General features: G+C 38.0%; 1 protein-coding gene across 2 annotated transcripts in view; it reads right to left on the bottom strand.

The window, feature by feature from the left end:
- The window catches only part of ZDHHC2 (zinc finger DHHC-type palmitoyltransferase 2), a 71,456-nt gene that overhangs the window by 12,655 nt on the left and 41,919 nt on the right, over positions 1-16,882 (bottom strand). The window contains exons 5-10 of one of the 2 annotated variants that reach the window (XM_049631707.1): positions 15,481-15,550; positions 14,699-14,731; positions 6,077-6,197; positions 3,580-3,712; positions 999-1,125; positions 608-700 (exon numbers count right to left, since the gene is read on the bottom strand). In XM_049631707.1, the coding sequence (XP_049487664.1) occupies positions 608-700; positions 999-1,125; positions 3,580-3,712; positions 6,077-6,197; positions 14,699-14,731; positions 15,481-15,550 (577 nt within the window). The remainder of the gene's footprint in view (positions 1-607; positions 701-998; positions 1,126-3,579; positions 3,713-6,076; positions 6,198-14,698; positions 14,732-15,480; positions 15,551-16,882) is intronic. The other variant, XM_049631708.1, reaches the window with a different exon arrangement.

The following is a 16,882-nucleotide window of genomic DNA, read 5'->3' as shown; positions in this document are numbered from 1 at the left end:
CAAGGTCTTCCTCAAATTCTTGACAAAGCAAGGGCAAAAGTCTCCAAACACTAAATTTCTAGGGCCCCTTGCCTTTCCCTTCCACTGAAATGGCCCAGATAATGTTTACTGGTCTTTAATAAGCATTAGGAAATGCGGTGCACTAGCAAGCAGGTGTCTGGGATTCCATTTGATCTCCAAAAACCTAATCCAAGGAAGTGCTTCTTATCTCTTTATAATATTATAGGTACCACAGAAAGGACCTGGGGGGTCCGAGGGCACGTTTCCTGTCTGCTCACCTGATCACTAGGGGAGCTAATGTGGACTTATATGCTCTTCTTTTAAGCACTACGTTTTAAAAATCGTAATATACTTCAGTCAAGCAGCATGTATGGAGAATTAACACCTGTTTATCCAGAGTAATAACAGAGTTTGACAAGTATAATTAAAGCTCCCTATGTACCCCTCCCCAATTATACTTTCCTATCTCCCTCATTCCAAGCAGGAACCATTGTGGTCAAGTATCCTAGGTTTTTAATTTTTTTTCCCCAAGAAATATATAGCCCAAGGACACAGGAGGAGAACATATATTATGTGAAAGTAAAATAGAAAAAAAATACGGGATTACGTTTTCGATGTTGAGTTCATTCCTGCAGGAGTAGATGGTTGTTCAGGATCCTGATTAACAAGGCAAGTTGGAAAGGAGCAGCCATCACCTAGACTAGAATCAAAACGAAAACTTACAACTGAGCGGTAAAAAAGGCCATAGTGTGAAACCATTACAATGTGATGTTTGCCAGCGGAACACAGTTATGCTACGGACAAAACGGGTCTATCAGACACTGGCTTCAATACAGCATGTTAAGGGAGAGGCTGAGTTAACTGACTTCCACACTGATATAAGGGTGAACCACGAAATAATTCTTCTCACAACAACAGGAATTCCCATGCAGAATTATAGTTCTTCTGTTGGGTTGCTTTCATTGGTTTAAAACCTGAATACTTTCACAACAAACTACCTTGAAAAAACGGGTAGCAGCCAGTACTTCTTCTCATCACCAAAAACTTGTCGCATGTTTTTACTGAAACCCAAGCTGAATCCATTCTTATCTGTTCCGTGTCGAAATACAGGACTTCTAAACGCCTCTGCCAAAAAATGGGAGAACAATCACATGAGTAACACATCTAGTAACCCCCACATGTAGAAACCACTGGACTAAATGAGGGAACTCTAAAAATCAATGGCTAGCCCCCTGTGAACGCACAACTCGCGTACCTATCAAAAGCTCTGCCACATAGATTGCCTATTCTGTTTTAGAGGATGTGATTGCATTCATTTTCATTTTTAAAGAATCCTTCTATTATTATTAGCAGCACATGTGCATTGCAAAAGAAAATCAGAAAACACAAATAAGCAAATTAAAACTTTATAAATTCTGGATCTTTTTTAGATAGATGTGTGGACGGATAGATTTGAGGATCAGCTTCGCCATTTCTGCAAGAAAGGCCACTGAAATTGTAATAGGGATTACACTGACTCTGTAAATCACTTTGGGTCATACTTAAAAATATTAAGTCTTCCCATATATGAACACGGGAAATCTTACCATCTATCTGCGTCTTTAATTTCTTTCAGGCAAGCTTGGTAGTTTTCAGTGTACCACTGCTGTACCTCCTTGGTTACACTTATTCCTAGTTATTTTATTATTCTCATGCTTCTGTAAATGTAATTGTTTCTTTAATTTCTTTTTGGATGGTTCTTTGCTCGTGTACAGAAATACAACTGACTTTTCTGCATAGTGATGTTGTGTCATGCAACTATTAGCTCTAATAGTTTTTATCGTGGATTCTTTAAGTTTTTTTTTTTTTGTTTTTTTGTTTTTTTGTTTTAATATAGAAGATCATGTCATCCACGAAGAAAGATGGTTTTACTTCTTCCTTTCCTATCTGGATGGCTTTATTTCTTTTTCTTGACTAATTTTTCTGGCTAGATTAAACACCACTAGGGAAAGTGGCCAATCTTGTTTTGTTTCTAGTCTTAGGGGAAAGGTTTTTATATTCACCATTGAGTATGATATTAGCTACAGATTTCTCATTAATGCACTTTATCATTTGGGGCTTGAGGAAGCCCCTTGTGCTGAAGAAATTCTCGTTTGCCTCTAATTTGTTAAGTGTTTTTACCTTGAAAGGGTGTTGGATTTTGCCAAATACTTTCTCTGCATTAGCTGAGTTGATCATGTGGTTTATTTTCCCTTCATTCTATTATTGTGGTATATTACCATTGATTGATTTTTGCATATTGAAACACCTTTGCATTCTTAGGATAAATCTTTCTTGGCCACCATACATAATCCTTTTAATAAGCTGTTGGATTTGGTTTATTTTATGGAGGATTTTTGTATCTATATTCATAAGGGATACTGGGCTGTAGTTTTCTTGGATGTCTTTGTCTGGCTTTGGTATTAGGATAATCCTGGCCTCACAGAATGAGTTACAAAGTGCTATCCTGTCTTCTAATTTCTGGCAGAGTTTGAGAAAAATTGATGTTATTTTTATTTATTTATTTATTTTAATGTTTGGGAGAATTCACCAGTGAAGGCATATGGTCCCGGGCTTTTCTTTGTCGGGAGGTTTTTGATTACCGATTCAATCCCTTTACTTGTTACAGGTCTGTTCAGGTTTTATATTTCATCTTGAGTCAAATTAGTAGTTTGTATGTTTCTAGAAATTTGTTCATTTCATCTGGGCTACCTAATTTTTTGGTGTTCAGGGTATTCACTTGTAACCCTTTTTATTTCCGTAAATTCAGTAGTAATATCCCCACTTTCATTACCGATTTTCATTAAGTCTTCTCTATTTTCTCTTTCTCGCTAATAACTTGTAAAATTTGTTCATATTTTCAAAGACCCAGTTATTGATTTCACTGGACTTCTATGTTTTAAATTCTCGATTTCTGTTGTCTCCTTTCTAATCTTTATTATTTCCTACCATTTGCTGGCTTTGGGTTTCCTTTGCTCTTCTTTTTGTACTTCCTTAAGATTTAAAGTAACTGACTTGTGATATTTCTTTTTTAATGGAATCATTTATAGCTAGCTGTGGATTTCCCATTAAGTACTGTTTTAGCTGTATCCCACCTCTGTAGGGCTTTTGAACATACTGTTTCCTCTGCCTGAGATGTTACGGCTCTTACCATGACGGACTTCATAGGTTATATACTTGTTGCTTTGATAAGCCCTTCCCTGGCCACTCTAAGTAGGTTCCCTTCCATCGTCCCAGTCCTCGATTCATACCTCAGTATCCTGTTTGTTTCCTATATAACACTTGACAGTTTGTAATTACTTTTATGTTTGGTTACAGATTTTCTGTGCCCCCCATAGACTATTTTGCCCTTGCTCACCACTGTATATACACAATGCTTTACACACAATGGACAGTCAATAAATATACAGAACGAGTGCCTTTGTAGGTGGCTAAGTGACCCTCTCATACAACAGGGTAGGAAATAAAAATGATTTTTACCACGTCAGGACAGGTTGGCATTTAATCATATGGCAACTTTTGATGCGTTTAAAGTTCTGTTAACTACAATTGAATACTCACCTAATGTAGATTTATTTTTGCTGACTAGCCAACAATGATAGCCAAACAGAGAAGACAAGCTGACAGAAAACATAGCTGCGGCAAAGAATAAAAACATAATATGGAACTTGGCTTGAGTATCGGGTAGGCCATTCTATAAAGAAAGGAAGAAAATAAAATGTTTTGTCAAAGGGATATGTATTCCCCTACGTTTGTAAGTAAGATTTTTTTTCTGCTCTATTTTTTTAAAATTTAGATATGGAGAAAGATACATGGCTTTCTGTTAAAATGTTGAGGAAAAATATGTCATAAGATTAAAAAATGTTTGCTATTAATTTATATAGATATTAAAAAGATATTAAACTTGGGATATTTGTTTTTCATAACTGATTCATAGAAAAGTTGTGATACCATATGTGTAAACTATAACACTAGGAAGCACGATAAAAGGAACTATAAAATATAGTTTTTAATTTACTTCTGAAAAATGTTTTGTTAACATACTACAGCTTTACAAATGTTTAAATAGTTTTATTATAAAGCCTGAAAATGAAGGTTAACTGGCACAATTACTATTCTTATCGGTGTTTTACATTACTACAAACAACAGCATCCACTACAAGAACACATACATTGACACGTCCACAGTAAGGCTTCGAGCTATTTTGAGGAACAGCATCACAGAAAAGATCAACACCAGTGCATAACACTGACCTAAAACAAGCCTTACGATATGCATGTGATTGAACAGGCCATCTCAAAGCAAAACCAGTTTGTCTCTCATTTTATGTATCGTCCACTCTGGAAGGCCAGGCTTGGACTATGGAAACTGAGTGAAACACCAGATCTGCTAGGAGACGTCCCCTTCTGATGGAAGGTCATACTGTCTCAATATCATATATTAGCACAGGTCACCGGATCTCACTGACAGCTTTGACAGCAGAGTCCTCAGAGTAAAAACTGGTCATTCCATATATATATGTATATATGTATGTGTGTGTGTGTGTGTGTGTGTGTATATATATATATATATATATATACACAATATATATACATATATATGTACGTATACATATATATGTATATATGTATACATACATATATATGTATGTGTATATATATATGTATATATGTATACATAATACACATATGTATATATGTATACATACATATATATGTATATGTATACATATATACATATATATATACACATATACATACACACATATATATATATCCACATACACATATATATATATGGAATGACCAGTATATGGATGTATATATGTATATATATGTATGTATATATATGTGTGTGTATATATATATATACATATACATATATGTGTATATATATGTATGTATGTATATATATATGTGTGTGTGTATATATATATATATACATATATATATATAGAATATGGTTTGCAGCTAAAACCATCCATAGGAATGAGAAGCAGTGAGGTATTATCTCTCAGACATTCATTCGAGGCTATTCTTCAAGCTGGACATTGGAGTATCTTGCATGCTAGGAGCATGTCCATATATATGCCTGTGCATTCCTAGTGCTTAGGGATGCAGCTGGCACATGGAGGCAGTCAATAAACCTTTAAAAGCAAATGAGCTACTTAAAGCCTAATCAAGCAATACCTAATAAAATTTCAGGATATTCTAGACATAATACTTTTAAAAAATAATCTTTACATATGTAAAGAAAACATTTCAATTTTTTTAAATACCAAAAAAAAAAAAATCTTCTAACAGAGTCAATTCTCATTATTCACTGTGGTTATGTTCTATAATGGTGCCATGAACACTAAATTTGTGGCTATGGATCCAATGCCAAAGGCAAAATAAAGGGTTAGGTTCCTGCGAGCCTCTGGTCACCATATTCTCAGCAAGTGATCAATACACAACCTCGTTTGATGTGTGTTTCTGCTTAAAGACACCTTGCTGACATCTTATTAGTACATATTGTTGATTCACAGTCAACAACAGCGTAAGTCATGCCTGAAGGAAACTTCTCTAACACATGTATTTTCTCCATAAGGCACATTCTAGTCTTCTTTTGCTTAGAAACACCAGACAGCAAGCACTTCGGCACTACATTTGAAATAGCAAAATCACCAACAAAAAGTACAATGTGCAAAAAATGTGACACTAATCAGAATGAAAAGCATACTTGTTTACAGTAAGGGGGAACAAGAAGGCCAAACAAGAAGGCAGCATGTTGCCTTGTTTGATTTCAACTGGGAATGTGCACACGGGACGAGTCAAATTTTTCCCACTCTCAGCATGTCTGCAAATGACCACAAAAGCTCTGCGAGTACTGACTTTGGGATTACAGATAAATTTTAGCAAGCAGGAGAATTCACAAATACAGAATCTGTGAGCAATGAGGATTGACTATACAGAAATGAACTCTGTTTTATGAAATCTGTGTCTGAAATAACTTGATTACTGAAAATCTATTATGTACTTTTATATACCACAAAAAGACACCAAGGTATTGACTTACTGTCCAAAATTTGATAAAATACTGTAAATCTGTAGCAGCAATAAAAAGGCAGTACAGCAGAGAATAAGCCAAGAAAAGGAGGAAAAATTTATAATTTGAAAATCCAACACAATTGTTCACCCTGTTAAGAAAACAAAAACAACAGTTTCAGTCAGTTGTGCACATTCAACCTAGGTATACATATGCTCATCCTGAACACAGTATTTGGTTTCCTGTCATTTAAAATTCATTGGCATTTCTTTAAGCATGACTCGTAAGATTTCTTTCCACATACAACCATTAAAAAATCCATTTCACAAAAGAATTTGTTTAGATTTTTTGCTTTAATCAATCATGGACCGATAGCTGTGTATCGTGTCCATTTATGCAAATAAGCACATGCCTAAAAACACAGAGCTGGGGAGAAACCGAATGAAGTCAGGCAGACAAGAGGAACATGCTATGTTCTTTTTCTTTCTTACCTTTGGATTTAATTTCTAACTATGATTAAGTAACTTCAAATCTTTCAGGTTTTCCCGAATTAGATGAAATATCTTCACAAACTGCTTGCATGCCATCAGCACACCACTGAAGTAAACAGATTATCAAGCGGAGGTTTAAGAAAAGAAATAGGATTGAGAACTAAACTGCGGGGATCATAATGTAAAACTGCCACTTGACAATTATGTGGCCCTGGCCAAGTGGAATAGTCTGCGAGACTTTCATTTTCCTTATCTGCAAGATAAACATTCTGGAGGTGGGCTTTATAGCCTTTGATTCCAAACATGGAGATTGATAATTCTCAGTTCTCACGCTAAAGTATATTTGGGAGGAGGGGTAAGAATTCAAACTATTATATCAATAAACATAAATACAAATACAACTCATACTTCATAGCCACACTCTTCTATCAATTTTTCTTATTTTTTTATTTTTATTTTTTTTAATTTTCAGGCGCCTGGGTGGCTCAGTCAGTTAAGCGTCTGATTCTTGGTTTCGGCTCAGGCCCTGATCTCACAGTTTCTTGACTTGAAGCCCTGCGTCAGGCTCTGTGATGATAGGGCAGGGCCAGTTTAGGAGGCTCTCTCTCTCCCTCCCTCTCTCTCTGCCCCTCCCCTACTGGCGCTGTCTCTGTTTCTCTCAAAATAAATAAATAAACTTAAAAACTTTGTTTTATTTTCTTTTTGATAAAGACAGGGAACTACAGGATGATCTCGTTGTAAACGTGACACAACCCCTAAGTGGAAATGGCTGGCATCTTCAATGGGTGAGTTAACTTTGTTAACTGGTACAATAAACCCAGTGCAAAGAACATACATGTATTGTTTCCTGGCCTCAAATGTCTTTTGCTTACTCTAATGTTAGCAAAGTGACCTCATTCTCTGTTGACTTTGCTAACAAACTAAGGCATTTTTCTTTTTAGATTTTTAAAGTAGAAGTGTACATATGAAAAATGTTTACCCAATTATACAAGATAAATAAGCCCCAGAGGTCTGTGGTGAACACTGTACCTGTAGCTAACAACACTGTAGTGTGAACTTAAGAATTTGTTAAAAGAGGGGCGCCTGGGTGGCTCGGTCGGTTAAGCGTCCGACTTCAGCTCAGGTCATGATCTCACAGTTCGTGAGTTCGAGCCCCGCGTCGGGCTCTGTGCTGACAGCTCAGAGCCTGGAGCCTGTTTCGGATTCTGTGTCTCCCTCTCTCTGCCCCTCCCCTGTTCATGCTCTGTCTCTCTCTGTCTCAAAAATAAATAAACGTTAAAAAAAAAATTAAAAAAAAAAAGAATTTGTTAAAAGGGTAAGTGTTGTGTAAGTGTTCTTACAATTAAAAAAACTTTAATTAAAAAAAAGTAAAAAGGTAAGCCTTTATCTGGCTTATGAATAAATGGAAAATTTGGGGGGGGGAAGAAAAATGTTTATATCGTCTACCTCAAAAACCATAAGGTAAAGGGAACGGCATTAGAGTTAGTAATTCTGGAACATAAAGGTATTGTATATTGCAAATAAGTAATAAAGAAGGCAAAACTTGTGGGTGCACATTGTATGAAAACAGTTATGATTCTAGTGTGAGTGTAAACCAATTGCTGAGATTGCCTTTTGTGACATCTGAATGAAACAATGGCAAGAAATAATATTGCAGAGAGTTCCAAACAAGCCTACTGTAATTGCATTCTGTCAAAAAGGATGCAGGATAATCCCTTAGCTTCCTTGTGTTGGTTTCTAGAGGAAAGAATGGTTACATGGAAGCTGGGGTGCCTTAATACTCTGGACAATGGGGGGCAAAGACAATGACTCTTTTGTGGACCAGGGGAAGATAAGAAGGGATAGGAAAGATTGTTTCTCTTCCTATGGGAATGTAAGAAGCAGGTTTGGTATTAAATGGTACATAGCATTTTTATGAAAAGTAGAAGATTTTATAACATTGAATTTAACTTACTTTGACTTCTACTTAGGAGCATGATGTAATGTAACCTTAACTGTCACTTAGGAAACAGAAGAGAAAGTCAGTAAACAAAGACCAAGTATTTTAGAGTTTGATATGTACTTTACACTTTAAGAAATATAGTAATAAAATGTCTCTTCATAACAGACAGCTTTGATGAAATGTTTTAACTCTCTACTCCTTTGTAGACTCAATTTGAAAAGGAAGAGAATGTAACTGGACAGCAACATGCAGAAGAATGAAACTAGACCACTTTCTTACACCATTCACAAAAATAAACTCAAAATGGATGAAGGACCTGAATGTGAGAAGGAAACTATCAAAACCCTAGAGGAAAAAGCAGGAAAAAACCTCTCTGACCACAGCCGTAGCAATTTCTTACTCGACACATCTCCAAAGGCAAGGGAATTAAAAGCAAAAATGAACTATTGGGCCCTCATCAAGATAAAAAGCTTCTGCACAGCAAAGGAAACAATCAACAAAACTAAAAGGCAACCGACTGAATGGGAAAAGATATTTGCAAATGACATAGTGTGTAAAGGGCTAGTATCCAAAATCTATAAAGAACTCACCAAACTCTACACCTGAAAAACAAATAATCCAGTGAGGAAATGGGCAGAAGACATGAATAGACACTTCCCTAAAGAAGACATCCAGATGGCCAACTGACACATGAAAAAATGTTCAATATCACTTCTCATCAGGGAAATACAAATCAAAACCACACTGAGATACCACCTCACACCGGTCAGAGTGGCCAAAATGAACAAATCAGGAGACTATAGATGTTGGAGAGGATGTGGAAAAATGGGAAGCCTCTTGCACTGTTGGTGGGAATGCAAACTGGTGCAGCTGCTCTGGAAAACGGTGTGGAGGTTCCTCAAAAAATTAAACATAGATCTACCCTATGAGCCATCAGTAGCACTGCTAGGAATTTACCCAAGGGATACAGGAGTGCTGATGCATAGGGGCATTTGTGCCCCAATGTTTATAACAGGTCTTTCAACAATAGCCAAATTATGGAAAGAGCCTAAGTGTCCAACAACTGGTGAATGGATAAAGAAATTGTGGTTTATATACACAATGGAATACTACTTGGCAATGAGAAAGAATGAAATATGGCCTTTTGTAGCAATGTGGAGGGAAATGGAAGGTATTATGCTAAGTGAAATAAGTCAGGCAGAGAAAGACAGATACCATATGTTTTCATTCATACGTGGACCCTGAGAAACTTAACGGAAGACCATGGGGGAGGGGAAGGGGGAAAAAAGTTACAGAGAGGGAGGGAGCCAAACCATAAGAGACTTGGATACTGAGAACAAACTGAGGGTTGATGGGAGGTGGGAGGGAGGGGAGGGTGGGTGATGGGCATTGAGGAGGGCACCTGTTGGCATGAGCACTGGGTTTGTATGGAAGCCAATTTGACAATAAATTATATTTAATAAAAAAAATTAAAAGGAAGAGAATGTATTCTGTGTCTGAATGATTTTATATAGAGAAATAAAACATGATTGTGGTAAATATCCTTTGTGTGTTGTTTAAAATTCAGTGCAAACAGCTGTTGGCTCTGATTCAGAAAAAAGGCTTTCTGATTCTAAATTGGAAAAAGAACATAATATAGAAAAAAGAAAAAGGAAAGAACGTGGCCTTTGGAGTCCAACAATCTTGCCATGGGACTTTAAGCCCACTCTTTAACTTTTCTGAGCCCCACTTACCCCTCCTCTTTAAAATGGGATAAATAATTTCTTTACAAAATTTTTTTTTTAAAGAAAGCAAGCAAGCAAGTCGGGGAGATGAATGGGAGCGGGGGGCGCGGGGTGGGAGGGAGAATCTTAAGCAGGCTCCACACTCAGCGCAAAGCCTGACATGGGGCTTGATCCCATGACCCTGAGATTAAGACCTGAACTGAAATTAAGAGTTGGACACTCAGCCAACTAAGCCACCCAGGTTCCCAGGGACAAATAATTTCTATAATTTCTGTGATTGTTACAAGAATTATAGATTATATATGTGTGTGTGTGTGTGTGTGTGTGTGTGTATACAGTCTCTAGCACATTATAGGTGCTCAACAAAATGAAGCTAAAATTATCGAATTTAATTAGCGTTACCTAATCTTTGGCAAGCATGTCAAAACAGATCATTAAGAAAATTAACATTAATGAAAATTTTATATTAAAAGAAAAAACAGTTCTGGGGTGCCTGGGTGGCTCATTCGGTTGGGCATCTGACTTTGGCCCAGGTCATGATTTCGCAGTTTGTGGGTTCGAGCCCCGTGTCAGGCTCTGTGCTAACAGCTCAGAGCCTGGAGCCTGCTTCTGATTCTGCGTCTCCCTCTCTCTCTGTCCCCTCCCACACTCATGCTCTGTCTGTCTCTCTCTCAAAAATAAATAAACATTAAAAATTTTTTTTAAAAGAAAAACACTTCTGACTACAAGATCCATCACTGTTTCAGTTAAAACAGAAGTGTGATGTTGAACTCCAGCACCCTTATGGGTAATCTCAACTGGCCACAGCAGAGAAGCTGAAATCATTGACGACAAACAAGCATAGTTTTCTGATTTTTCAGATGCTCAAAGTTGACAGTTACTACACTTCAAAAGTATATACAAGACCTGCCTAATAAGAGTTTGGAACATCCTGAAGATCTTTTAATGAATGACTGTTGTATTTCCAAAATGACTATAAAAAAAGGTTATTTATATACGGATAGGGAAAATTTTCCAGGATATATTAAGTGGAGAGAAAAAAAAAAAAGGCACAAACCCAGTCCTTAATGGAACCACTTGTGTGAAAACAATGTGTAAAATATTTTTACGTGTGTACAAAAACACGTAACACACCCACCTCCACATTTATGTCAGAAATGTGCACGTGACATTTAGCAACACGTTCTTGTAAGCAGGAGCAGAAAGGGGGAGAGGGCACTGAGAAGAACACTTGTACTTTTTTTTAATTTTTAAATTGAGTACCATGAGTATGTATGTATCACCTATAAATTTTTAATTTAATTTTTTTAAACGTTTTTCTTTATTTTTGAGACAGAGAGAGACAGACCATGAGCAGGATAGAGGCAGAGAGAGAGAGGGAGACACAGAATCGGAAGCAGGCTCCAGGCTCTGAGCTGTCAGCACAGAGCCTGACATGGGGCTCGAACTCACAGACTGTGAGATCATGACCTGAGCCCAAGTAGGATGCTCAACCGACTGAGCCACCCAGGCCCAACCCCCCCCCCTCCCCCCCCCCCCCCCCACCGCCCGAGGGAATCTTAAGCAGCTGCAGGGTCCCTCCTCAATGTGGAGCCTGACATGGGGCTCGATCCCACAACCCTGGGATCGTAACCTAAGCCTAAATCTCAACTCAAATGGTTGTTTAAGCTTGGTTAAATAAAAACAGCTTACATAATGGAATATCATACAACCAGTAAAAAAAGAACCAGACAGCTCCATATATATCAGTAGGTCCAGAGAGTATTTTTTTTTAATGTTTATTTATTTTAGAGAGAGAGAGAGAGAGAGAGAGAGAGAGAGAGAGAGAGAATGAGTAGGGGAAGGACAGAGAGAGAGGGAGACACAGAATCGGAAGCAGGCTCCAGGCTCTGAGCTATCAGCACAGAGCCCGACGCGGGGCTCGAACTCACGGACCGTGAGATCATGACCTGAGCCCAAGTAGGACGCTCAACCGACTGAGCCACCCAGGCGCCCCTAAATTTTTTAATTTAAAATTTTAATTTGAAATTTAAAATACGTAAATGAAATGACTGCTCCATGCAGCTGGCACCAGACAAATACTAGGCCGCTGGCACTCATCCCTTCACAAACCGACCTGGCTACTGCTTGCTGCAAGGGTGGGCCCAGAGCTGAGGCAGTGGCTGTGACAATGGTGGCTATCACAGGAGACACAACAGCCCAGAGAAGCAATGACACAGAAGTTGACAGGTACTGCGGCCGGTTCATTCAACAGCTTTCACGTGGCCATGAAGAGTGAGCATGATAACGCGGAGGTACAGCTACGCAATCCGAGCCCGCTTTTAAACCCTCCAGAGTCCTTTGCACTGACAGCTCAGAGCCTGCTTGTGATTCTCTCTCTCTCTCTCTCTCTCTCTCTCTCTCTCTGCCCCTCCACTGCTCGTTCTCTCTCTCTCAAAATAAACTTTTTAAAAAAGATAGTTTAAAACCTCCAGAGCTTTAGATCTGTTCCCCTTCACTTATTTAACAAGATCTGTCAAAATGTGGAAGATTGTCAGATTGTGCTAGAAGCCTCTTACAAAGCCAAATTAATTGCAGATTTAGAAAAAGCTGCTATCGTTGCAAATTATTATTTCCTATTTTTGTGCTGTAGTGAGGATAGCAAGAGCACGGTAAGATTTATAGGTGTGCAAAGCTTGGGATTAATACGGATTGTTTCCACCTTTCCATCCATTACCATCACAATCTCCTATTACTTTAGGTCAGAAAAATCAAAGTCAACTCTAGGTCCCTGAGTTCTTGCCCACCCTGCTAAGTTTTCCCTAGAATACATAGTTATTCAGAAAAGAGGGGTGTCTCAGTACGGGCTCCCCCGAGAGCAGCCCCTGGACAAGAACCTGGATACAGTGTATTTGAAACAAGGAAGGGAGAAAAGCCAAGACAGCATGTGTTGATGGCCAGGCCCTTGCTGGTTGAGGGTGGCCTGTGGGTGCATGAAAGGCCTGGCACTTGGGGACTGTCCAGCTTAGCAGCCGAATCAACCCCCTCAGGTGGAAAAGAGCCCTCAGGCGGAGAAGAAAAGAAATTGTGGTGCTTGAGGCAGGGAGCTGCCACGGGCAGGGGAACTATTCAGGTGCAGTGAACCCACAGACAGGTTGTGGGGATGTGGTGAGGAACTGACAACATGACCTACTAGAGGGATCAACAGAGGAATGTAAGGAAGATTAAGAAACTTACAATTGAGGATATGCGGGGGGCGGGGGGGGGGGGCTACTTGCTGAGAAAGAGAATACAACGAATGAAAGAATGAGGAAAGCAAAAGAATGGCTACAAATGAACATTAATATCAGGGGAGGCTATTTACTGAGATCTTTCCTTGAGAAGAACATTATTCTCACAGGCATTAACTTGCCTTAACATTTGAAAGAAGAAACCCTAGGTGGAGAAAAGGAAGAGGTATTTAGAGAGAGAAAGTACCGTGAACCTGACATTTCCCAGAGAGAAAGTACCGTGAACCTGACATTTCCCTATGATTTCCCGCAGCTGAATCATTCCTTGAATGTTTCTACCAACACCTGACAAACATTGGTGAGCATGTCTACCTTTCTCTGGGGGTCACCCCTGAAAGAAGACAAGGCTTGTACAGTAATCATGCCTCGTGTCCAAATCCAAGCCACTGGTAACCTCAGTGTAGCTGTCACAGGTATGTGCACCTTGAGAAGAAAAATTACAGAGAGGGGTAGAAAAAAATCAACCCTCATTACTTAATTAGACCTTTCAAATAACCCTTTGTTCAGCTGCCTGATCTAAAATTATTTTCTAAAATATTAATGCGTTCTAAGTAGAAACACTTGTTTACTTTAAACAAAATTTTAACGTTTATTTTTGAGAGGGGGAGAGAGAGAGAGAGAACGAGAGAAAGCAACTGGGGGACAGAGGATCTGAAGTGGGCTGTGCCCTGACAGCAGAATCCGATGTCGGGCTCAAACGCGTGGCCCGTGGGCTCAAGACCTGAGCCGAAGTCAGACATTTAACCGACTGAGCCACACAGGTGTCCCTGGAAACCCATATGTGTATATTTGTGTATTTGCTATTCTACTCCTCAATGTCAAGTTCTAGTTAAAATAAATTGTTAAAGTTTTAGATGAATTAATTCATTATTCAAAACTTCCAGTGAAGTATTGTGTATAATTTATGAATACATTTTGGTGTAGTTTCTGGGAAGTGTTTCAGGATCTCTGTATTTAGGCATGTGCATACAAAGAAAACCATTTGTTCTAAGCAAATATGACTAACTTTTATACTGTTTACCTACTAGTTTTGAAGTTATTTCATGGAAATTTTTCCGAGTAAAAAAAGCTCCCTTGAGCTAATTTAACAAATACTAAAAACTAAATCTGAAAGTACCTCCTGGGTCAGCTAAGGCAAGATTTATAAGAAGATTTAAACAGATAAATGATTCAATTTATTAAGTTGTAAGGGACAGAAACCTGTTTGAATACAGATCTATACTCACCAAGGGCAATGATGATCCATCTTCAAAATACATCTAAAAAAACACACACACAAAACTTAACACCATAAAATTTTAGCCCCATTAAAGTATAAAAAGCAAATATAAAAGTCATATAAAAAAGAGTTGTGGCAAGTAAAATACTGCAAAATTGCTTGCTTATCTAAAAGTTGAATAATAGAGAAAGTCTTCAGCTCAAATAAACATGACAGCCAATTTTAATTATGATATAATTATAGAACTTTAAAAATATACACGCTTTAAAATATAAATAAAATACCTCATTTTTTGCAAACAATGCAATATGTTAACACACAAGTATCTTAGGTTAAAGAAAGTGCAAAATGTCAACAGGTTTACAGAAAGTCTGGATGAACCTTTTCCTTTAATGTCAATCTTTAAGATAAGGAGCACTGTCCCTGTAGTGTAGTAAGAATCTATAATATCTAATTGTCATGAAGTCAAATGAGCTATCTCTATAAAGATGAAAAAGAGTCACAGAAGCATTTGTTAAACAGAACTAGCCAAGTCTGAGCTGTCAAAACTCGTGTACTTAACTCACATCCATGTGAATCCGGGCGGGGGGGGGGGGGGGGGGGAAGGACAATTAAGTGAGTGTGGCCCTAGCCACACTCACATTAATGCAAGTGATTATACTGGTTCTATTTCCTAAATAAATCAGAAGCACAATTAAAGAAATGATCTGGAAAACAGTGAGGAAAGAAACAGTATTAATTAAGAGGAACACCACATGTAGACATTTCAGAAGTAAAAGGTTTTCTTACTTGTCACAGACAGAACAGTGATGGCAGCGGTCTGGTTTTATGAGTTGGCATCTATCACAATATCGGATTGCTAGGGACAAAAAGTTCCACTTAGTCTTAGATTTAACACTGAATTGAATATACAATTAAACAGCTCTTATCATCTATCCAAATTTAACTTCTAAAAAGCATAGTGAATTTGAATTTGGTAAAAATGAGATGTTCTCTTGTGTAAATACAAAAATAGGATGACTTGCTTATAGCCCCAGTTTTCTTTCTTTCTTTTATTCTTTCCTTATTCCTTGCTCCCTCCCTTCCTTCCTCCCTGCCTCTCTTCCTACCTTTCTTTTAAAAGTAATTTCTACACCCAATGTGGGGCATGAACTCACGACCCCGAGATCAAGTATTGCACTGTCCACCGACTAAGCCAGTCAGCTGCCCCCGGCCTCAGTTTTCAAAAGAGATTTCTCAAGAATACAGAATCTTTGGGGGGAATTTTTCGAAGACTTTCACAATTGCTAGTAATGATAGGAAAGCTCACAAAGGGTGCAAAAATATGTCCATTTCTATCCAAGTAAACAGAGTGCATACCACAGGTAAATCAACTTATTTCCTGTACCCCACCAGGATAAGTACGAGAGGATACAACCACATTTTAGTTTTATGAGAAACACATTTTAGAAATATGTGAATAAACTCTATTAGTTGTTCAAATTGTTCACTGTTGTGAGATACAAGATTAGAAGTGAGTACTAGAAGAAGTACTTCCAATTCAGAATTTTAATTCTTGTAATAGAAGTCCTGATCCTTTCTTTTCTAATATACACATATCAAAGACAATGATGGATGTCTGATCTGGATATGCTATTTCAGTACACAGACATCTTACAAGATGCAAGCAGTCTACCAAAATTACAGGAAGACAGTTATTAAGTGGGTCACAGGATCAGTAAAACCAAATTAATGCATTTAAAATTTGGAAAAAGTCCTGGCAACAAATAATTACCACTGTTATATTCGTTAATGTGATATCTGAAACAGGAAACAGTTGCTATAAACTAAGATTAAGATGAGGCTTTTTTCTTCTTTATTATTATTATTTTTTAATGTTTATTTTTTGAGAGAGAGAGAGAGAGAGAGAGCGAGCTCAAGCGGGGAGGGGAAGAGAGAGAGGGAGACACAGAATCCGAAGCAGGCTCCAGGCTCCGAGCTGTCAGCACAGAGCCCGATGCGGGGCTCGAACCCACGATCTGTGAGATCATGACCTGAGCTGAAGTTGAATGCTTAACTGACTAAGCCACCCAGGCGCCCCAGATGAGGTTTTTTCAACAACGCCTATTTGGAATTGTTTTCAATACTGAAATAAGTTCTCAGTCATCCCCTTACAACTCTTTTTTTCAGACACCACAGAGATTAATGGCAT

The sequence above is a fragment of the Panthera uncia genome, chromosome B1, assembly GCF_023721935.1.
Source record: "Panthera uncia isolate 11264 chromosome B1, Puncia_PCG_1.0, whole genome shotgun sequence".
Lineage (NCBI taxonomy): Eukaryota > Metazoa > Chordata > Mammalia > Carnivora > Felidae > Panthera > Panthera uncia.
The sequence above is the reverse complement of the archived record's forward strand: the minus strand, read 5'-3'. Positions and strand labels throughout refer to the sequence as shown.